Below are 24022 nucleotides of genomic sequence, written 5' to 3' on the forward strand. Positions count from 1 at the left end.
GGAGACAGAGAAGCGACAGTCATTTCAGTAAAGCGCAACTACAAAACCACATAATCGTTTATGCATCATAAAGTATATTAATTTTTCATTTTTATGTAAAATTGGAAACAATAACACCAGTAAACGGAGAGAGTTGACACAAGGCTTCAAGATGTTTTGAGTTGTGACAGAAATTGCAATTATTCTATTTTTATTAAAAGGTCAGATAAGGTCTATGTTCAGCATATGTTGTTTTTCTAGATAATTGGCACCCAATATGTCTTAATAACGATTATAAAATTCTAGCCTTAATTTTTGCTAAACGTCTTTAAAAAAGTAATAGATTCTATTGTAGATGCAAATTACAATTACAAAGCATTTGATTCTGTTGAACATAATTTTATTTTTCTTGCCTTAGAAAAGTTTGGTTTTGGTCCTTTTTTTATTAAAGCTGTTCAAACACTTCTTGCAAAAGCGAACTGTCATCACATCTTTTGTGGGTTTTGGAAGTAATGAGTAAGAGTGACTTTTAAAATACTTTCTCTGAAAACTTTCAAAAGAAAAGATAATTTGTAGAATTGTGGATATAAACCATCCGCTCCTGGAGATTTATTAAGTTTAAGACAATTAATGGCTTCAGTGACTTCCTCCAAAGCAAGTGGTAGGTCACACATTCTTCTGTCTGCGCCATTAATTTTACAAAAACTAGGTAGTGAATAAAAAATAAAATGTAGCTGCTCCGTAATCAAAAGAGGAACGTTTTATAGAAATCAGCACAAAATTGTGAAATTAAGTCCATTAATCCACCGAATGGGTGACATTTGCTTGTTGTAACTCGTCAAAATGAAACTTTATTTTTTTTTATCTTTTTTCAACACTGAATCTAATATTGCACATATTTAACTGTTCAAAATGTGTATTGGTCAATTTCAGGCAACTCTATTTAGTTTTTTACAATGTTTCTAAGCAGAAAATGGACGAATGTTTTGTCAGTCCTGTTACCGAAACTCATATGCCATTTAAAAAGCATGTTTAAAAGAATGCCAATTAATTCCTTTGTTTTCCCCCCAAAAAAGTGTTTATTTTAAAGAAATTGTTGGTTATATGTTCAAATAATGGATATTTGTGACAAAAAAAACTCACTATATATTAAGGCAAGGTGTATTTTAATAAAAGACACAAAGCCATTTTTTCATTTTAAAGAAGACCGAACCCTCAAGTTTATAATTTTTTTATAATTTAATTTATTAAACAGTTGTATAAATGATGGACGGAACAAAACTGATAAAACAGTGGTTTAACTTTATTTTTTTTAGAAAAAAAAAAAAGTAACAGCAATGAACACTTGGTAACAGGAATGAACATTAGGTAACAGGAATGAGTGTCCATATGTGTGTGTATGAGAGAGTGTCTACATGACTGTGTGTGCATAAGATTTCTGTGTAGAAGTGATGTACTATGTGCTAGTAGTACTTTACATTGAAGGAGGTGGAAAATAAAGAAGGAGAGAGAGAAGAAAAGAGAGGGAGGGAGAAAGAGGGAAGTAAAGAAGTTAAGACAAAAAAGGGGGAAAAGAGAGGGTTGCTGGCGTGTTTCGCTCCTTTTCGTGCTGCATGCTAGAGGGCTGCATTGGGACTGAGTCCCGCCGGGACCCAACGCAAATCTCGCGGGAGCGGGCGGTTTGAACTTTCCTGCGGGCGGGAATGGGCGGCTAAAAAAAAAACTGCGGGATCGGGAGGTAGCCTATTGAGTCGACATGATGGAGAGATGTCAATAAATGATGTGGAAAAGAACCTCAAACAGGTATTTACAGCACAAAACCTAAGCAAGGCTGACATTTGGACTACTATTCATCTTTCTGATCAGTGCGTCAGAATACATGCAGGCCAGGGAAACGAAACAAACAAGCCCATGAATCTCTTTAATAATAGCAGATACGTGTTTTTTCCTGCTGGACGGGAGAAGACACAAAATCAATGCATCTCTATTATTGTGCGGGAATAAATTATCAAAGTTTTGCGGGTGCAGGCGGGAGTGGATATACATATTGCGGGAGCGGGCGGGAGTGTAACACATATGTTGCAGGAGCGGTCGGTAATGGTCAGAAATTCTGCGGGCGCGGGCGGGAGCGGGATGAAGAAAACAGTCCCGCGCAGGGCTCTACTGCATGCCATAGGTGTGTGTTTCTGGCACCTGCATAGTATGGGTTTTCTCCAACTTCTACAAAATATAAGAAAGACAAAGACAAAACGTTAAGTCACCTCGTGGCGGACTGGCTTCCTGGAAGTATGGTGTTCACATTGTAAAACTAATGCTAATGTCTACAATATAAGTAATTGCAACCTTAAAACTCATAATTGAGGTGAATAGTATTATATCAACTAATATTTACAGTATTAAATCAACAAAACAGAGGACTCTACTCACTCCGGTTCAGTGCTTTAAGTGGCCCAAAAGAGGTGCCGGTACTCTATTATTATTATTATTTTATTTTTATTTTTTTGCTGACTCCCCTCCTCCCCTGAGGTAACAACAACTATGTTGAATGGGTTTTATATACAGCAGTCAACAGACGACTTTATAAAAAATAATAAATCCTTTTATTAGTTTGTGGATTTGCTTGAGCTAGAAAGAACCACTGAACATAAATAAAATGTGCAAAAGGGTATTGAAAAAATACACTACGACCCATCTTTTGATTCCTGCTCATCAGCCACTTGTAATTTGTGGAGAAATAACGGACTCGTGCTTGGGACCAACATTCTGGCCACTCATGCTCGCTAACGCGGCTGTTGTCATCGGTAGAAGTGGCGTCACTCCTATGTGTCACTCTCGTCCTCGTCGCCACTTGTGAGAACCTCATCGACCGCGGCACAAGTGCTTCTTTCATTAGCTTGCGTCTGACCTGCAGCGATATCATTCTGGCTTGGTGGGGTGTCAGCCAGCGAGTCCTCTGATTCTGACCTTGTTCTTTTACTACTCAGACTCTACGAGTCTGAAGCCTGGAGAGCATATTAAGTGTTTGTTGTATTTGTATTTTAACCGAGCAGCTATGGTTGCGCGTTTCACACACCCTCTCCTGAACATAGACATAATAAATACATAGGCGTCCTATTGGCTGCTGGAGCGCACATCAACGGCGCCGCCATATAGGACATTTCAGAATGTTTGTAAACAATAGGCACCAAGATACTTCCGGGTGGCAGAACACGATCGGCTTCTACTGACCACCTGAAGAGATTCAGCCGGCTACTGTAAACAGTTACATAGTTAAAAACATTGTTGTTAATCAGAGTTGAAACGGTGACTAAAACAAGTTGTGTTTAGAGTTGCGCCGCCAGATATAAAGCAAAAGGTGTAGGGTTTTATCGATTTATTAAATTAAAATTATTTTATATGTACATTCTCTTCACTGTAGGCCTACATAAAATAAAATTACACAAATCTTTTTGTTAAATGTCAGTTTAATGATCAATATTATCATGTTTCATATTTTTTTCATATTGTCTACCTGTGTATTATTCTGCAATTGATATTACATTGTATTTGCTGTTCTTATTATTATTGTAATATTATACCACTTGCAGTTATCAATCTATTACAGCTATGCTGTTACATGATTGTACTATTCATAGTCACTATTTAACTTATTATTTTTATTGTCTATATACTCATACTGTAATTGATATTTCTTATTCCATTGCTATATACATAATCTATATGCTATTATCAATATTTGTATTATTATATTATGTTCTTATGATATTATATAATTATAGCCAACTATTCAGTACTATTTTATTTTCCGTATACTGTTTGTTTATTTTATTGAGTAAACTATTTACTATTACTTGTCACTTTATCTTATATTTACTATTTGCATTGCACTGTAGTTGTACCATATCATATTACCATAAAGGATCCATCAGTTATCTTTGTTATTGCTGAATTCGGGTCGATCACAGAAAATGCTTTTTCCACAATAAGAAAACTTTATTTAATTTAATGTAAAAATTAAATTATATCTTCACAATTCTTATCCAAGAATAAAAAGCCAGATCGCCTACATGACAAGCCTGAGCTTTGACAATTCCTTATTAAAAAAAATGTTTTATAAGTCTAACTATCGAGATTTTAAATAACTAGAGATGGAACTTTTTGTACACCACCTACAAACCACTGAAATCAGTTGATAAATGTATTTTTTACAGGACTGAGTGAGAACCCTGGGACACGACTAAAATGTGTATTTTATCTAAAATGTCATTTATCATGAAAAAAAACATTTTACAGCATAGATTGGATATAAAGTCACACAACAATGGATTTTAATAATCGTATTTCATGGTAAAGTTCATATATAGAGAGTGGGGACATGCAGAAAATGCTATTTTTTAGTGTTCTATGTAGTTTTTATTCATGTTTTTAATTAACCATTTTAAATTTGTATTTAGCTTAATGTGCAGGACATTTTGCTTAATAATAAAATGTATTTTAGAGTTGTCATGCAATTTTACACACATAATGTCCTGGGGACATGTCACCCTTTTGCTGGAATGGCTTGGCAGATTACATTTACTTAAAATTACTTTAAAATGTATGTCTATACTAACGCTTTATTTCCTCTGTATGAGTAATGAACGTGGGGAATTTCTAATATGCATGGGAATATAGATAAATATTAATGAAGCGTGACAGGAAACATAAGGCCTACATGTTCTTTATTTTTTAAGAGTTTTATGATCATCGTGAGTTTCTGCATACAAATCTGTAACATGTTAATGATTGAATTAACTATATTTAGATTCACATATTATGGTGTTTTAGTTATTTGCTTGTAGAGGTTCATAAAGATAGGTTAGTTATTTAAATATTTTGTTCTATTATTGATGATTTATCCATGTTGTATTGTGAAAAATAACAGTATTGTCTTTCAATATAGGCCTAGCTGTTTTACAGGCTTTTATCATCCTAACTCAAATAATGTGTTTCTAACGGCAAACACTCAGAATAAAGTGAGATGATCTGCTGATGATCCTGAATGTCTTGTTGAATGAGTGTTGATAGTCTGAGGATCATCAATATTAACAGATCTGCTGAAAACACTCTTTATTTCATGACAATAGTTCCTGTTTTCACCTCATTTATTATGCTGATGTCTTCAGATCTCCTGTAAATTGACACTTAAAGCTCATTTCATTGGTGTCAACAGACTGAGGGTATTTGTTGGCTACTATATGTACATTTATTTCTCTGTTAATGATTTTAACTGTTTTTCTTACCACTATTTATATTTGGAAGAATTTAAATTATATATATTATTTTCTATATTTCTAGATACCTGTATTTTAATGAAGAAGCAGAATAATGTTAGGATTAGTAATACAAATAATTAAAAATAATTAATGAATTGGAATCAGTTACTGTATATAGACATAAATGCTTAGAAGTTTAATTTATTATAAAAACAAACTCAGAAGTTGATATTTTTTATTTATGCAGACCAGCTCCTCCCACTGCAATCACATCATCAGTGAAGCTCCTCCCACTTGAATAACATCATCAGTGAAGCTCCTCCCACTGCAATTCCATAATAAATGCTGTAAATTCCCATCGGCTACAAGTGAAGACGAGCCTCAGAGCATCAGGAAGAGCTGAAATCTGTAAAGACTGAGTTTATTAAAGAGGACAGTGAGAACACGAGTGGTCCAGAACCTGCAGAATGAAACACACTGAAGATCCTGAAGAACAAAGAGGTTGGTGTTTATTCTTCATTCATTCATGATGCTGAAGAACATTAAGTTAGCTTCATGTTCAAGCATTTCAGCACAATTAGATAAAACGGTACATAATCGTATTTGTCAAATATCATATAAGTTATTGATAGTTATAGAGATTATTCTTACAGTAACTTTGGTAACAGGGTTGATGCATACAGTCAATTCTAAAACTGAGACAATGGATTGAGATTATTTTCTTGTCTTCCCATCATGTAGTAGAAAGAGCCCAGATGATGTCACTTCCTGGGTGTCACAGTTTTAAGAAATGCTCTGCTTTTAAAATGTTAATATCATGTTAGATAATTGTGTCATTGATCAAATATATTCAATAGTTCTTGCTAAAGAAACATTCATGCCTATAATGTTTTAAAAATAATAATTGGAAGATACATTTTTCTTCATTCATGGAAAGTTTCAAGGACATATAATCAATTTATAAAGGCATCAAATTATCACAATATTTTATAGCAGTTATCTACTTTCTACTATTACATTAGGGCTCACTTTCATGTCCTTTCCCTTTATATTTCTCTCTGACTTATTTTGATGTACTGAAACATTAAATGTATTATTTTTTTTCTTTCTTGTCAAACCTGATGGAAGAGAGCGAGGAGAGAGAAGAACTGAGTGAAGTGGAGGAGGAGAGTGAAGAACTGAGTGAAGTGAAGGAGGAACATCATGTCAAACCTGGAGAAAAACCTTTGAGTCACTCAAAGACTAAAAAGACATTTTTAAAGAAAAGAAGAGCCAAGAAATCTTTCACCTGCACTCAGTGTGGAAAGAGTATCTCAAGCAAACAAAATCTTGAGATTCACATCAGAGTTCACACCGGAGAGAAGCCGTTCACATGTGATCAATGCGGCAAAACATTTTTTAGTTCATCAGCCCTGAAGGCACACCTGAGAGTTCACACTGGAGAGAAGCCGTTCTCATGTGATCAGTGTGGAAAGAGTTTCACACAAATGACACATCTTAATCAACACAAAATGATCCACACCGGAGAGAAGCCGTTCACATGTGATCAATGTGGAAAGAGTTTCACAACCAAACAAAATCTTGAGATTCACATCAGAGTTCACACTGGAGAGAAGCCGTTCACATGTGATCAATGTGGCAAAAAATTTCTTAGGGCATCAGACCTGAAGAAACACCTGACAGTTCATACGAAGGAGAAGCCACATTCATGTTCTGTGTGTGGAAAGAGTTTTTCATGGCTGCAAAGTTTACAAATACATCAGAAAATTCATACTGGTGTGAGAGAGTACATGTGCTTTGAGTGTGAGAAGACTTTTACTACAGCAAACAAGTTAAAACTGCACCAGGTAATTCACACTGGAGAAAAACCTTACAAGTGTTCACACTGTGACAAGAGATTCAGTGACTCATCAACTCTGAAAACACATGAGAGGATCCACACTGGAGAAAAACCTTACAAGTGTTCACACTGTGAGAAGAGATTCAGTCAGTCATCAACTCTGAAAAGACATGAGAGGATCCACCTCAGAGAGAAGCTGCAGACGTGTGATCAATGTGGAAAGAGTTTCTCTATTAAAAGTCACCTGAAGCGACACATGAAGATCCATGCAGTGGAGAAACCACTTAATCACAGTCTGAGATCACGGTAACAAGTTTATTTTCATGTGCTAAGCAACAAAGTGTCTTCTAAGTTAGACACACATCACACTATAGCCAAATCTCTCCTCTCCACCTATAGCCGGTGTGTGAGCACAGGACATTTTGTTGATTGATTGGTATATTAACTTCTAGGTGTATATGAAATTCTTCTTTCAGACGAATACAGTCAGAGTTATATTAAAAATGTCCTGGCTCTTCCAAGCGTTATAATGCAGTGAATTGGTGTTTCTGTTTTGAAGTCCATAAAAGTGCATCTATCCATGGTAAAAGTGCATCTATCCACGATAAAAGTGCATCTATCCACGATAAAAGTGCATCTATCCATGATAAAAGTGAATCTATCATTGATAAAAGTGCATCTATCCATGATAAAACTGCATCTATCCACGATAAAAGTGCATCTATCCATGATAAAAGTGCATCTATCCATGATAAAAGTGCATCTATCATTGATAAAAGTGCATCTATCCATGATAAAAGTGCATCTATCATTGATAAAAGTGCATCTATCCATGATAAAAGTGCATCTATCCACGATAAAAGTGCATCTATCCATGATAAAAGTGCATCTATCCATGATAAAAGTGCATCTATCCACGATAAAAGTGCATCTATCCATGATAAAAGTGCATCTATCCATGATAAAAGTGCATCCATCCACGATAAAAGTGCATCTATCCACGATAAAAGTGCATCTATCCATGATAAAAGTGCATCTATCCGTGATAAAAGTGCATCTATCCATGATAAAAGTGCATCTATGCATGATAAAAGTGCATCTATCCATGATAAAAGTGCATCTATCCATGATAAAAGTGCATCTATCCATGATAAAAGTGCATCTATGCATGATAAAAGTGCATCTATCCATGATAAAAGTGCATCTATCCATGATAAAAGTGCATCTATCCACGATAAAAGTGCAAGTGCATCTATCCATGATGAAAGTGCATCTATCCATGATAAAACTGCATCTATCCACGATAAAAGTGCATCTATCCATGATAAAAGTGCATCTATCATTGATAAAAGTGCATCTATCCATGATAAAAGTGCATCTATCATTGATAAAAGTGCATCTATCATTGATAAAAGTGCATCTATCCATGATAAAAGTGCATCTATCCACGATAAAAGTGCATCTATCCATGATAAAAGTGCATCTATCCATGATAAAAGTGCATCTATCCACGATAAAAGTGCATCTATCCATGATAAAAGTGCATCCATCCACGATAAAAGTGCATCTATCCACGATAAAAGTGCATCTATCCATGATAAAAGTGCATCTATCCGTGATAAAAGTGCATCTATCCATGATAAAAGTGCATCTATGCATGATAAAAGTGCATCTATCCATGATAAAAGTGCATCTATCCATGATAAAAGTGCATTTATCAACGATAAAAGTGCATCTATCCACGATAAAAGTGCAAGTGCATCTATCCATGATGAAAGTGCATCTATCCATGATAAACGTGCATCTATCCATGATAAAAGTGCATCTATCCATGATAAAAGTGCATCTATCCATGATAAAAGTGAATCTATCCATGATAAAAGTGCAAGTGCATCTATCCATGATAAAAGTGCAAGTGCATCTATCCATGATAAAAGTGCATCTATCCATGATAAAAGTGGATCTATCCATGATAAAAGTGAATCTATCCATGATAAAAGTGCAAGTGCATCTATCCATGATGAAAGTGCATCTATCCGTGATAAAAGTGCATCTATCCAATATAAAAGTGCATCTATCCACGATAAAAGTGCATCTATCCATGATAAAAGTGAATCTATCCATGATAAAAGTGCAAGTGCATCTATCCATGATAAAAGTGCAAGTGCATCTATCCATGATAAAAGTGCATCTATCCATGATAAAAGTGGATCTATCCATGATAAAAGTGAATCTATCCATGATAAAAGTGCAAGTGCATCTATCCATGATAAAAGTGCATCTATCCATGATAAAAGTGGATCTATCCATGATAAAAGTGCATCTATCCATGATAAAAGTGCAAGTGCATCTATCCATGATAAAAGTGCATCTATCCATGATAAAAGTGCAAGTGCATCTATCCATGATAAAAGTGCATCTATCCATGATAAAAGTGCATCTATCCATGATAAACGTGCATCTATCCATGATAAAAGTGCATCTATCCATGATAAAAGTGCATCTATCCATGATAAAAGTGGATCTATCCATGATAAAAGTGCATCTATCCATGATAAAAGTGCATCTATCCATGATAAAAGTTCATCTATCCATGATAAAAGTTCATCTATCCATGATAAAAGTGCAAGTGCATCTATCCATGATAAAAGTGCATATATCCATGATAAAAGTGCATCTATCCATGATAAAAGTGCAAGTGCATCTATCCATGATAAAAGTGCATCTATCCATGATAAAAGTGCAAGTGCATCTATCCATGATGAAAGTGCATCTATCCATGATAAAAGTGCATCTATCCATGATAAAAGTGCATCTATCCATGATGAAAGTGCATCTATCCATGATAAAAGTGCATCTATCCATGATGAAAGTGCATCTATCCATGATAAAAGTGCAAGTGCATCTATCCAAGATAAAAGTGCAAGTGCATCTATCCATGATAAAAGTGCATCTATCCATGATAAAAGTGCATCTATCCATGATAAAAGTGCAAGTGCATCTATCCATGATAAAAGTGCATCTATCCATGGTAAAAGTGCATCTATCCATGATAAAAGTGCATCTATCCATGATAAAAGTGCATCTATCCATGATAAAAGTGCATCTATCCATGATAAAAGTGCATCTATCCATGATAAAAGTGCAAGTGCATCTATCCATGATAAAAGTGCAAGTGCATCTATCCATGATAAAAGTGCAAGTGCATCTATCCATGATGAAAGTGCATCTATCCATGATAAAAGTGCATCTATCCATGATAAAAGTGCATCTATCCATGATAAAAGTGCATCTATCCATGATAAAAGTACAAGTGCATCTATCCATGATAAAAGTACAAGTGCATCTATCCATGATGAAAGTGCATCTATCCATGATAAACGTGCAATTGCATCTATCCATGATGAAAGTGCATCTATCCATGATAAAGGGCAATTGCATCTATCCATGATGAAAGTGCATCTATCCATGATAAAAGTGCAATTGCATCTATCCATGATAAAAGTGCATCTATCCATGATAAAAGTGCTCCACACGTCTCCAGGGGGTTAATAAAGGCCTTCTGAATGGAAGCGATTTGAAGAATGTCAGAAACCACACAGTTGACAGTAGCCATTGACTTGCATAGTTTTTTTTTCTGCTATGGAATTCTATGGAAAAGGTTCCAGTTGTGTTTCCAGTTGAGCCTGGTACGGCACTGCACAATTCTCCGTGATGAAACTGCAGAGTATACTCCAAAATCACAGTTACATATACTGGTCCATGCCAATTTGGGTCACAACTTTTTTTTTCTTTTTTTTTTCTCTCTCTGGATCGTTCCTGATGCATCCCTGGCAAACAACCCTATTTTTGTTAGTATCCCTAACTGCCTGATTCACTAAATTCGGGGATCCCCTATCTGAGATGGAAGAGATTGAGCAGGTTTACGGTGCCACTGGACCTCCCGTCCAGGGACGTACTCTGCTGGGGTGGTGCTACACCATTAATGCCCAGCGGGGCCCACACAGAGCACGCTTCGCTTGCGCTGTCTGCTGCCGTTACCCTTAACGACGCTCTCAGCGACTTCTTATCCTCTCAGCAGTAGGCCTACAACTTACTCCTTCACTCGCCTCATCGGAGCGAAGGCTCTCCCGCTCTCCTTCAAAATCTCTTCCAGTCAGACAGCCCTAACAATTAATAAAAGCTTACTACCTTGTGTGTTGATTTGCCAGAGATGTCACCACGGAATGATTGCCCGCCGCATCCTCCACCAAACTGTAAGGGGTGTACAGTTAAAGACCCAGAACCAGATATGAAGAATGAAGACCCAGAGTCAGAATTATAAAAAATTAAAGAAAATATTTACTGAAGATAGTTTGCAGTTTCATCAGCAGAAGTCAGCTTCAATACTCGCACAGGAGTTCGTAGGCCGCCCCGCTTACAGTTACAAAGATCACAGCAGTTATACCATTTCCAAGGTCTAAGCTACGTCATTGCTTACAGGATGAATGATTCTCATTGGCTATGAAATAGATAAACACAGTAATTTTCCACACATATACAGATAGACTGAAGCATATCTCCATCGATTATGCAGCTGAAGTTAGGCACGTCATGACCTTCCAGGTCGCAGATTTGGGCGCCAGCATGTCCAGAACAACAACTCAGTCAATCTCCAATAATACCAGTGGTTCCTTAACCTGTAACCAAGAAGACTAACACACACACCGACACACAGCTTTTCCAAGGTTGGATTTGGCCAGGCTCTCACTATAAACAGGAGAGTCCTCTCAAAACATCAAGATAATGCGTTCTTTCTCTCAAGGATAGCTAAACTTTAGTCTAACTGGAAAGAAAGGCTTTAACAAAGAAATGGTCCCTTAAACTATTGGCTTCAATGACCCCTATATGTTTTAACACATTGAAGACCTTTCTCAAACACAAAACAAGTCCCTATTTCATTTCTGGAAGCTGTGTTAAATACGCAAGCACTGCATTCAGATATCAAATACAGACATTAAAGAATACATGAATATAACATTTCAGTAATCACACTGGTAACTTATATAAATAAAGTAAAATCTCCAGAGAAGTCATTCAACTCATTTGGTATTTAGAAGGAAAAATATTGATTAATACCTTAATTATAATCAATCATTACATATACATTGAAGCAGCAGTGGATTCCAATCCACCCCCTTCACAGTAGTCATGTCAAAGCAATAACTAAATTATACAAATTATTAATTAAATTACTAAGCAAAAATATTGCAATAAATAGATGCTTTGTTTACAGTCCAAACGTAGAGAAACTTATTCATGCTTTCATCACCAGCAGAGTGGATTATTGTAATGGACTCCCCACTGACAAGTGTGTGCAAGACATAGATGAGCTAATAAAACATTGTGGTTTCCCTTGAGAGGGAACGTGCTTCAGGTGTTTACGTTTTATGCACATGCTGTAATTATTTTGATTATTTTAATTAATTTTCTGTGTAACGCACTTTGAATTACCATTGTGTATGAAATGTGCTATATAAATAAACTTGCCTTGCCTAAGATTGTAAAAGGGGTAATGTAGCACTGTTTTACTTGGTGAAAATGATACTAAATACATTTGAGTGTGTAGAAAAATGTTATATTGTTACTCCGTGCGTTCACTTGGCAGCTGCTATAAGACGCCTGTTGAACATCACAACAAGCTAAACTGATATTTGAATATTATATTAATAAAAGCTGGATGACTCTTCGTATGTTGCTTAAAACCTTCGAGATCTAAACCTTGACTAAACCTAACTCCATAAACTGTGCAAAAACACTCTTAAGCACCTGTAAGGAGACTTTAGCAGATTATGACCCATAAACTGGATTAAATATACCCACTACAAACAAAAGTGCTATTATGGATACTGTACGTGCCACTGAAAAATTAACAGATTGCAGTTCTTGTAGTTCTATCCCTATCTCAAATAATAAAAGATCTGGCATTTCTTTTCACCTCCAAAATTGACGCAGCATTAAAATTTGACTCGTCTGGACTTCCTAATGGCAAATTTCGTTGTGGGTATCATCAAATTATATTTTACTTGAGACCTCTGCAAATATTGTCTGGGTGCTTCTGGCCATGGCCAATTAAAAAAAAAAAACAGGAACTGTACACAAGGGTGAACACCACCACTATCACTATAATGGTTACTGTGTGTATGCACCTGGTAGTTGTGAACTCACTAAACAGAACTTATGCATTTATAATGAATTTTGACATTTACATCCATGTAGGTTATCAGTGAAGTTACGTTTGCTAGTAATACGTAGGAAAACTAGTAGAGTAACTATAGCTAGCTAGTGATAGCTTAGTGACAGCAATGAAACGTCCAATATTAGGTGATGCACAATACTAAGTCAATTTATTTAATTTGACACCTTAATGGCTGAGATGAGAAGAATTACCTCTAACGCAACGCACATCCCCCCCCCCCCCCCCCCCAATTGCTGGATTGAGTTATCTGAGATAACTGCGTGTTCATGCGTTGGTTTAAAAGGGAACATATATATCGATAGTAGAAACATTGATCAGCAAATCTGCTATTGGCTGCTCACCATGGCCAAGGAGCGCACACAGTTTTTCTCCAAAGCGGAGTAAGAGCTACACTTGTTACAATATATATTTTTGTATTTTAATAATTTAATAGATACTTTGTTCATTTTTAATGTCAGAGCCACCACCCACTAGAACATGGGATCAAGTAAAAGTGAAGCACAATAATATTCTACAAAATGGTAATCTTTCCTACTTATACTGTTCTTAGTCTACTACATAAACAACAAAAACTGGCCAATGTAAACAAGTCCGAGTCGCCAGCAGAGCAGTGCTGTCTAAATATCAAAGTGAATTTGAATTCTCTTGTCATGACCCCTTTAAGATCATTTTTATATCACCAAAATACTCCAGAATAAGCTTTTGAGTAGCTTTCACTGCATGTGCATCAAAAGAAGCATTGAAACATAAGTTTTTATATTCCTAAAGAGTAGCAAGAAGAATGACAGAAACACCAGAAATCTGGCCTGTTGATCTCACTGATCAAGTGTGTGATTATTGTGTAACCACTGCTGGGAATCAGTCAGTTTATGAAGTCCTGAAAATTAAAGAAGACATATTTCTAGATATACAGTGATTTCAGCATTTATGATTTATTATTTCAACAATTATGAATTGTCATTTACACTATGTCTCAGTGCATTGTTGTTCTCCATGTTTTTGTTGCATTACATATTAATAGATTGAGAACATTTCTATAAACAATCGATGAACAACATAGCTGAAGAAGAAAGCATCAGCGCTTTAGACTCTCTAGCGATCTGCTACGCCCTTTAACTCTGATTAGATCTATTAGGATTTCATCAGTCATGATCAGATGCTCTTCTTCACACAGATACGCTTCTACTAAAACTAACTTCTTTCTCATCTAGTTTGTTCTTCTGAATCTCCTGAATGCATTTCTCTGCTTCAACATCCTTAAAGTGCATCCCTTCCAAAATAATTTCTACTTTACTAAGCAGATCGATAAACTGGAAGACTTATCTAGACAGAATTTACATTACACTTTTATCGAAACCGACTTACAATTGCTATATATGTCAACCCCTAGCAATTATGGGTTTAATTTCTTGCTCAGGGACACATTATCCTTATGTGTCTTATCCACTGCGCCATCAACCACCCAGAATAATCAATTTTGTATGAAGGATTGAAGATCTTGATCACCATTCTGTAGAAACAGTTTTATTTTCCTCCTTTAGCTTTGAACGTCAAGAAGATCATGGTCTCCAAACACTTCTTTAAGCTGTATTTTTATCCTCCTCAGTGAATCGACCCGCTTTAATGATGATTAAGAAAAAGCCTGCAGTCCAGTCTTAGTTCCAGTTAATCTCAGGTTGAAGCTGTTTTACATGTTCAAGCTCACTTAAATCAAATCAGTATTAATCAGTCTCCATCATAAAAGAGTTATCTCAAAGGACTACATCACAAGTAGTCCACATATTGCAAAGTTGATTGTGTGAAAGATCACTGCCTGAAAGATCCTCTAAAGATCAGTTTTGTTTCAAGGAGCTACAATCATCTTGAGCTGAGATATTGAGGTTTGTGTAAATCAAGTATAAAGAAAGTTTGTAAATCACCATGATTAGAACTGGTTTGTCTTTTGATTTTTTTCTCCATTTCTATCACCTGATAGGGATTGTAGATTTGTAGATTTTCAACATGATGTTCACTTTAAATACTGTGAAACTGCTTTGAAACAATCTGTACTGTATAAAGCGCTATATAAATAAAGATCCTAAAGGAAATAAAATGAAATGAAATGAAAAAAACTGACACAAAGATTGCTGCTATGGATAAACCAAGTGAAAAACAATTGGTTTTGCAATACCAGAGATAAGAGCTAAAAAAAGCAAGAAAATTAATAATGGTCAAGAAACCTCTACTGAACCACTTGAGATGTATTGATGCCCTAGCATATTGTGTGTCTGATCATTGTGGTTTTTTACTGAATCACACACATCCTCTCTGTGAATGCAAGTATAACTGCGCTAAAACGACCGGTTGCTTTGTGCTCAGATTCCTTTGTGGCACTCGCTCCCTCTTCTCTGCTCAGGGTCTTCTCCAAGAGTCGCAGTTTTCTTTCATAAAAAGATTGCTCAGCTTCTCGTCGTGACTGATCAACTAAATCCCAGTATAGTTTCTTCCATTCTGTTTTAGAGAGGCGTTTGTGCTGCTGTTTGTGCTGCTTCACTTTCTCTTCTAGTTTCTGGTTCTGAATCTTCTGAATGCATTTCTCAGTTTCATCAAACATGTCACTTGTAAAGTGTGCTCCTTCATTTTCTTCCATCATCTTCTCTATTTTACAGATCAGATCTTTGATCTGTGGGGAACTGGCAGTCTCGTTGTCCAGACAGAAGAATCGATTTCCACAACTGTCAACGAGTTTTTTGAGATCTGGATCACCTTCCTCTAGATACTGCTCTATGGTTTTCTTTTGCTTCTCTAATTGATCTTTGTAAGTAAAGAGGATCATGGTGTATTTTAGTATCTGTTCTCCAAACACTTCTTTGAGATGTTGCACTGTGTTTTTCTCCTCCTCAGTGAATCGACCCACTCTAATGACGATAAGAAAAGCGTGTGGTCCTGGAGAAGCATATGTTACACATTTTACTATTTCAGTTTTAATCTGCTCTCTACTGAGTTCGGTATCATAAAGTCCAGGTGTGTCGATCACGGAGATCTTTTTACCAAACCTCACTGTAGTTTCTGAATTACTCTGTTTTGTCTGCGAGATTGATCCGGCTGTAGATTTGAACACGTTTCTGCCGATGATGGTGTTTCCAGTGGCACTTTTCCCACATCCAGTTTTTCCCAGCAGAACCAGTCTGATCTGGTCTTTCCTTTCAGAAAACACATCGGTCTCATCTGGATTTTCAGCTGCAGACGTTCTTGAAACTATAGATAAACAAATCATTAATAAAACACAGGGATTATTCCCATTTGACCAGTGCAGCAAATTACAGATGGACATTTATTGAACAAATCACTATATATCTTTATTATTAAAGTCATTAACAATGGCATGTATATATATATATATGTATGTGAACCGCTGGGAATGAACTGGTTTTCTGTAGTAATTTGGCATAAAATGTGATCTGATCTAAGTCACAACAATAGACAAACTGATAACTGATGATTTTTTTTGTATCTTTATTGAACAGACCAATTAAACAATCACAGTGCTGGAGGAAAACGTAAGTGAACATTGGAGTTAATGGCTGTTTGAATCTCATTTGACAGCAATGACTTCAAGCAAGCGCTTCTGGTAGCTCTGGATCAGACCCGCACAATGTTCACAAGGAGTCTTTGACCATTCCTCTTCACAAAATGTTCTGCATTTTCTGTTTCTGAAGCCAGTCTGTGGTGGATTTACTTCAATGTTTAGGGTCATTGTCCTGCTGCATCACCAAACTTCTACAAAGCTTCAGCTGATGGACAGCCACCTTGACATTATTCTGTAGGATATTTTGATAAATGTGGGAATTAAATTTCCCTTGAGGCAGAGAAGCAAGTCCAAATCATGATGTTCCCTCCACCATACATCACTGTTGGAATGATGTTTTGATGTTGGCAAGCTGTGCCCTTGTTGCAGCATACATGCTGAGTATTCTTTCCGAACAATTCAACTTTAGTTTCATTGTTCCATAAAAACTTTTACCAGTAGCAATGCAGTTTGCCAAGGTGCTCTTTGGCAAACTTCAGGCACACAGTTTTTTTGGGAGAGCAGCAGGTTCGTCAGTGGACAACCCTGCCTGTTCAAAAATGTACTCATGTTGAACTCATGAACGGTGATGTTTTTAAGTTCCAGTGATGTGCTCAAGCCATTGGGCCCTATTATACTCCTGGTGCTACATTGCACGCAATTTTTTTTTGTGCCAATTTCAGCCTGACGCAGTTATCATTTTCATTTCCTGCGCCACATTGTTTAAATAGCAAGTGGATTTGTGCTCCCATGGGCTGCTGGTCTGAGAATGAGATGTGTTCAGGCGCATTGTTGGCGCGTTGCTATTTTGAGGCAACTGAAATAGACTGTGCCATTGACCAACTGAAACCTCGTCTAAAGTCCATGGCGCAGTATTTTTTTGTTATTTAAAGAGCGTGTTTGTAATGTGTGCCTATAGGTCCATAACACGTGTACACTCTGCTTATTACACACACTCTGCTTATTACAAACACAGCGCACAAACATGCCAAATATTAAAAATTAAAGGATTAAAATGTAAAAGATAAATATTGTGTATATAAAGACATGGCGGAATCCGGCTTGTCCCGTAGATGGTCTTGCTTTGACCTTGTACACGAGCAGATCCGTTTGCTCTCAGGAGACGCGTTTAGTTTTTCCTCTTGCTAATTCCTCCATGTAAACAGCGAATCCGCCATGGCGCGAGTGCAAATGGCTTTAAAAGAGAATGGGAGATGAGACTCTGGTTGGTTTAATGCATGTTACGCTCAAAACACACCCATTACACATTAAGAGAACAGGGACAACCCTTTTAGACCATACCCTGAGTGTGCCGACCATTTTTCCCGTTGTTAAACTTGCAATAGGGGATTCAGACATGCCCTGAGTGCACTTGTGCCTTGCGCTTTAGACCATGCGCTTAGATCGTTAAAATAGGGCCTGTTAGCTGTTACTAGTGGGTTCTTCTGTACCTTACTGAGGATTCTGCGTTGTGCGTTAGGAGCCATTAAGAGCAGCCACAGTACTAAACTGTCTCCATAGACAATTTGTCCAACTGTCGACTGATGGATCCTTGTTTGTGTGTCTTTTATTAATCAAGGTAACTCTAAACCACACCTTCAAACTCATTTTATTAATTGGACTCCCAAGTGTGCAAGCTACTATCTCCAATTAGCTTTCGTTAAAGTAAATAGTCTATGGGTTCGTTTACTTTTTCCTACAGCACTGTGAATGTTTAATGGGTCTGTTCAACACAGACATGAGAAATTATAATTGTTTGTGTGTTATCAGTTTATGCAGTCTTAAGTGTGTTTGTCTAATGTTGTGACTTAGATCCGATCACATTTATGGCAAATTACTGCAGAAAACCAGTTCATTCCAAAGGGTTTTTATACTTTTTCTTGCCGCTATATGACCACTGGGTTATGTATGTACATTTATAAAAAGGGGAGGGGGGGGGGGGGATAAATTCACAATTTATTTTATTATGAAATAAATGTAAATGCAATTTTTACCAAGATAACAGCTCAGTTTTCTCTAGAATCTGAAGGATCTGGAGAGATTCTGTATGGAGGAATGGTCTCTGATCTCTTGTCAGGTGTTCTTCAAACTCATCAGGCATTATAGGAGAAAACTCAGAGCCGTTATCTTGGCAAAAGGACGTTGCAAAAAATATTGAATAAAAAGGTATGATTAATTGTGAGCAATGTGTATTAGAGAAAAACATTTATTTCATAATGAGATTCCCCCCATTTAAAAGTAAATTCTCCAATGAAAGGTTAGAATTTTGTATTTTTTTAAATAAAATATTAAAAGGATTAACAATGCTGATTTATTTTCACAGCCTTCTTTGATCATATTTACCAAGGGTATGATTAATTTCAGGCTTAACTGTATATACACGACTTACAATTGACAGGAGAACCTCTTTTGCTGTCTTTCCTTTTCATTTGTTCCATGGTAAATTTCCCTTTGTTCTTCATCGTCATCCGTTCAATCTTCTGCAGTAGTTCTTGTATCTGAGTCTCTGATTTACTCTTGTTATTGAAACAGTGAAACCTTCCTCCACATTCAGTCACCAGTTGCTGGAGATCTGCATGATCTTTGCTTCGAAGATATTCCTCAATGGTCTGTGGTTCATCCAGATCTTCCAGTTCATCTCCACGTGTGAAAAGGACCATCATGTATTTCTGAACTTCAGGACCAAATAAACCATTAATGAAATCCAGGATCTCTTCCTCATTTTGCACAGGTTGCTCTAGAGGAACAGTGATAAGAACTGCACTGAGATCTTCTGAACATAGTTTGATCAGTTCTTCTTTCAGTTCCTCCAGCTTCTCTTCAGACAGATCTCGATCCAGTGGATCTGGAGAAATAAACACATGCACCTGCTTCTCTCCAATCTGTGTTTTACCCTCACAAACTTCAGACTCATGCTTCTTTACTTTAAACCTCTTTTCTCCCACTATAGTGTTTCCAGATGAGCTTGTCCCAGAACCATATCTGCCCATCAGAAGAATCCGGACCATTGGATCATCTGAACTGGAGCAGATCTCTGACATCCCTGAATTAATGTATAGAATAAGATCAGAATCAGGTCAGGGCAAGTTATCATTCTTCTCAATACAGGCCAAGAGTAAGAAATGAACAAAACATACACTCTTAAAAAAATGCTGGGTTATTTTTTTATTTATGTTGGGCTGTTTTAGTGTAACTCAGCTGCTGGGTCAATTTTACTGACAGTACCAATGTCTGCTTGTTTCACTAATACATACGACAGAACCGTGGAGTATCCTGACAAGGGGGTGTTTGAACACAGAGGCGATGACATTAAAGTATTCCTAGCTAAAATACACAGGTTATGGAACATTTCTGCATGTATGGAAGCCCAAAGAGGCTATTCAATCATTTTTTTCATGATCTTGACATAATTGTTTTCATTTTATTGTCAGGAGCTATCGCTGAATGAAAATGAAATGAAATGCCCAGATTAAAATCAATATACAAGGAAGGAGTTATCGCAACTTAATTCATTTGACATGCATAAAAAGTGTAGGCCTAAATAAAACCTACACTTAGACAATAGACAATGAACATAATTTTATATTTGTATAGCTTTAGCTATTTAACCATCAGTCGTGTCTATCGATTTCAGACCTGCACTCGCAATGCATATAAAAATATCTGTTGAATCAAATTATAGCTACCATGTCCAGGACTCTTTGTGCATTTTAAAGGAAGTTATGTTTTATAATTTTATAAATACAATTAATTAATTTATTACTATTTTATAATATTTTTTGAGTTTGGATTTAATTTTTCATGGAAGTTATAGCTTCATTTCTTGAAACAGATGTAGACCTAACTTCAAGTTATTTGTGTTTTACTTGTTGTTTAATTAGTCCACAGCAATAGTACAGAGCAATATCCTAACCCACACATCTTAAATACAGAATTTCAGTGTTTCTACCATGAACACAAAACACAAGTTAGCATAACAGCAGCACCTCTGACTTCACACTTGCTCACTGACACTAATAACTAATAACACTAATAACAGAGTAACATAACGGAGATACAATGCTACAATGGCAGCAAAAGTGTGAGTGTTATGATGCCAGTCTGTGTTCCCCTGTCGTTTCATGTTAGTAGTTCCCTGTTAAGTCTAATAGGCCCCGTCCACACTACTACGTTTTAGTTTAGAGACGCAGACCGTTTGCACCTCCCGTCCAGACTAAAGTCTGTGTTCCCCTGTCGTTTCATGTTAGTAGTTCCCTGTTAAGTCTATTAGTCTCCCCAGGTGTTTCTCATTGACCACGCCCCCCTGTCACCCTGTTTAGATCGTGTTCCCCTGTATTTAAGCCCTGTGTCTCAGTCCAGTCTTTGTGAGTTCTTGTGTTGTTACTGTCGATGTTGGTCGTGCTTTCCCTGAGTCCTGTTCCTAGCTTGAGCCTTTGTCTAGTTTTCAGTTTATGTAATAAAGTGTGTGCTGCAATTGGATTCTGCTTCCTCCTTGCTTCAACCTCATCATTACAGTGAGTGCATTTAATTATTATTAATATTAATATATTATATCATTAATATTATATACAACAAATTATTCAAAAACATAGCTGGGTGATATGGCCAAAAATATCACCTCAATATTTTTTCAGTATCCTACGATATCGATATTTTTCACAATAGGCCTATTCAGTGACCATTAATGGGAGGGAAATTCTTTCTTGTAAAAAAAAACTGAGAACAAAACCATTTGTTTGTTCAGAATTAAACTCCACAAAGTAGCTATACCTTTTAATTTAGGGCCCTATGAAATCAATTTTATTTTCCTCTAAATCAGGGGTGTCCAAACTTGGTCCTGGAGGGCCACTGTCCTGCAGAGTTTAGCTCCAACCCCAATTAAACACACCTGAAACAGCTAATCGAGGTCTTGATTAGCTGTTGAAGGTGATTAGGCATGCTAAAAACTTACAAGCAGATGTGTTGAGGCAAGTTGGAACTAAACTGCAGGACAGTGGCCGTCCAGGACCGAGTTTGGACACCCCTGCTCTAAATTATGTGTTATAATTCTGTAAACAAAGTAAATAAAGTGAACTTGTGAATCACCATTTCTTTCAAATGAGTTTTTCCACACTAGTGCGGTAATAACAAATATCTTTTAACGCTGAAAAAACAAAAAAAACATTGGTTAGTGAGACGTCTACATAAGTAACACATTTTGTTTTATTAAAACAAAAACAAGAACTGTGAAATTACACAGATTTCTGCAGCAGCTCTTTGTCTTATACTTGCCTAGAAAAAAATTCCATGTTCGCCAGAATTAATCTATATCTTTCTATAACTGCCTTAAATATTAACTTAAACAATGTTTTTTTTCATCTGACCTACACTGAGATAAAAGTAATACTTTGTACAAACCTTAAAAAATACTCTGATTTGTTACAGGCAAATGTATTAGTTTTTCAATATAAATATTTATTTTCTGAAGCGAAAAATAATTCCGTATAAAGTAAAAATATTATTTATACCATACTTAATCAATATATTTTCTTTATACATAAACCAAAATATTAGTTAATATAGGTCAATATGATTTTTTCGCTTTATTTTTAAGATAAACAAAAGCCAAATTAACCAGAATTTTCACTTTTGAATATTTTTTTAGTCAGTGTTTAATTTGGTTTATATATCAGAAATAAAGACAACTTCGAAAGGCCTTTTTTAATATTTTCAGTTATGGATAATAACAAAAAATACTATAAAAAAATAATAAAAAATAACAATGATTTCTGCAGTCAGTTAAGCTGTTTTCTGCACACATCTCACTGTAAATATCAAATTAACGTGTGTGTGTGTGTGTGTGTGTGTGTGTGTGTGTGTGTGTGTGTGTGTGTGTGTGTGTGTGTGTGTGTGTGTGTGTGTGTGTGTGTGTGAGTGTGATTTCTTTTTAGGCAAACTGACCGAAACAGGTTTAAATCGAAAGCATGGACTTGATGGAATAAATCTTTTGATTTTATTAATCGATAATTATAGGCTGTATACCACAGTAATTGCTTAATTTATTATTTTAAGTAAATTTGGGGGGGGGAAAATCAGTTTGGCAGCAACAAACACAATCCTTGAGTCCCTGTGGAGAGATTTCTTACCTGTAGGTGCAAAGGTCAACTTTATTTGAAGGTCAAAGATCGATCCTTAGTGAATGTGACTCCAGACAGATTACACAAATAATGCTTCTTAGAAAACAAAAACAGCACAAAACGTCAACAAAGCACACTCTTTAAATGAAACGCGTCGATGATTTAGTAAAAAAGAAAACGGAGAGAACAGTAGCAGCAGTGTTTAGCTGTACTGTAAGTTAAAATACTCCTCCGACAGTTAGTTTACCTGTTCTGTCTGTCACCTGTGAGAGAAGGAGCCTGATTGGTGCACAACACTCAATAAACATGATCAGACACTCACCGATGACTCGCATGAGCTAATGATTACCTAATGCTGTTTTACACATTTATTACAGTAACATAACCAGATTGATAAAGCCTCTAAGAAAGCATCTTGGAGGTGTTCAAGAAAACCAGCTGTTTGATTCTCACACAGAGAAAATGAAGCAAAAACGAGACTCGCCATATATATCAAAGTGTTAAACTTAAATATAATGCACTATGAATTTAAAACGCTCATAATTTAAATGTGAAAACATATAAATACAGAAATAACTATTTTCAGTTTCACAAGTTGAAATGCTAAATCCTGATACAATTACAAGAGTAATTGTAAATATAAATTGCTGATATCAAGAGTAACTTAAAGCAAACACTGATCACCATAATTGTAAATTGTACGTCCGCATGGCTGTATCAGAAATGTTTCCGCCCCAGCTGTGATTGCACAAAAATACAATTAAAACTTAATTTTGGAAAAATACTTTGTATTACAAATCTTTATAATAACTGGATTTCTATTAATGCAATACAGTGAATGACAACCATCTGTGGTCTTCTAGTAGATTACATTATTGGCAGTTTAGTTTTAGTGATTAATTTACAGCAAAACAAAAGATAACAACATGGTTGTCTTCATCTCCAAAACATTATTTTTGTCTTAAATTTCATGATGAACTCGTGAACTTTTTTGTGAATTGGAATGTGTGCAAAGGATGACTGAAGGACACAAAGGATTAGGGATGG

General features: G+C 36.1%; 4 protein-coding genes across 8 annotated transcripts in view; 2 read left to right on the top strand and 2 right to left on the bottom strand.

Moving 5' to 3' along the window:
• The window catches only part of LOC143711083 (uncharacterized), a 164794-nt gene that overhangs the window by 129814 nt on the left and 10958 nt on the right, over positions 1-24022 (top strand). The gene's annotated exons all lie outside the window — the stretch shown is intronic.
• Positions 1-24022, bottom strand: part of LOC143711142 (uncharacterized) — a 376270-nt gene that overhangs the window by 72668 nt on the left and 279580 nt on the right. The gene's annotated exons all lie outside the window — the stretch shown is intronic.
• The window catches only part of LOC143711160 (uncharacterized), a 312783-nt gene continuing 295352 nt past the window's right edge, over positions 6592-24022 (top strand). For all 3 annotated transcript variants that reach the window (XR_013194754.1, XR_013194753.1, XM_077202509.1), the window contains exon 1: positions 6592-7380. Coding sequence is in view for 1 of the 3 variants with exons in the window: in XM_077202509.1 (XP_077058624.1) it covers positions 6722-7380 (659 nt within the window). In the remaining 2 variants the exon portion in view is untranslated. The remainder of the gene's footprint in view (positions 7381-24022) is intronic.
• LOC143711108 (GTPase IMAP family member 8-like) lies at positions 15508-23267 on the bottom strand. Its single transcript, XM_077202438.1, has 3 exons — positions 22985-23267; positions 19249-19902; positions 15508-16549 (listed from the first exon to the last, which is right to left on the bottom strand). Exons 2-3 carry the CDS (start codon positions 19898-19900, stop codon positions 15597-15599), a joined length of 1605 nt encoding a protein of 534 aa, XP_077058553.1. The 5' UTR covers positions 19901-19902; positions 22985-23267; the 3' UTR covers positions 15508-15596.

This window comes from Siphateles boraxobius, unplaced genomic scaffold (genome assembly GCF_051911475.1).
Source record: "Siphateles boraxobius isolate OS27281-9 unplaced genomic scaffold, OSU_SipBor_1 49, whole genome shotgun sequence".
NCBI lineage: Eukaryota > Metazoa > Chordata > Actinopteri > Cypriniformes > Leuciscidae > Siphateles > Siphateles boraxobius.

Bases quoted from the DNA above. Each gene is read 5' to 3' on its own strand.
- LOC143711108 (XM_077202438.1), bottom strand. From the start codon at position 19,900: ATGTCAGAGATCTGCTCCAGTTCAGATGATCCAATGGTCCGGATTCTT. The intron at 16,550-19,248 runs GTAAGTCGTGTA...GTTTATCTATAG, and splicing joins AAGAGGTTCTCCTGTCAATT to TTTCAAGAACGTCTGCAGCT.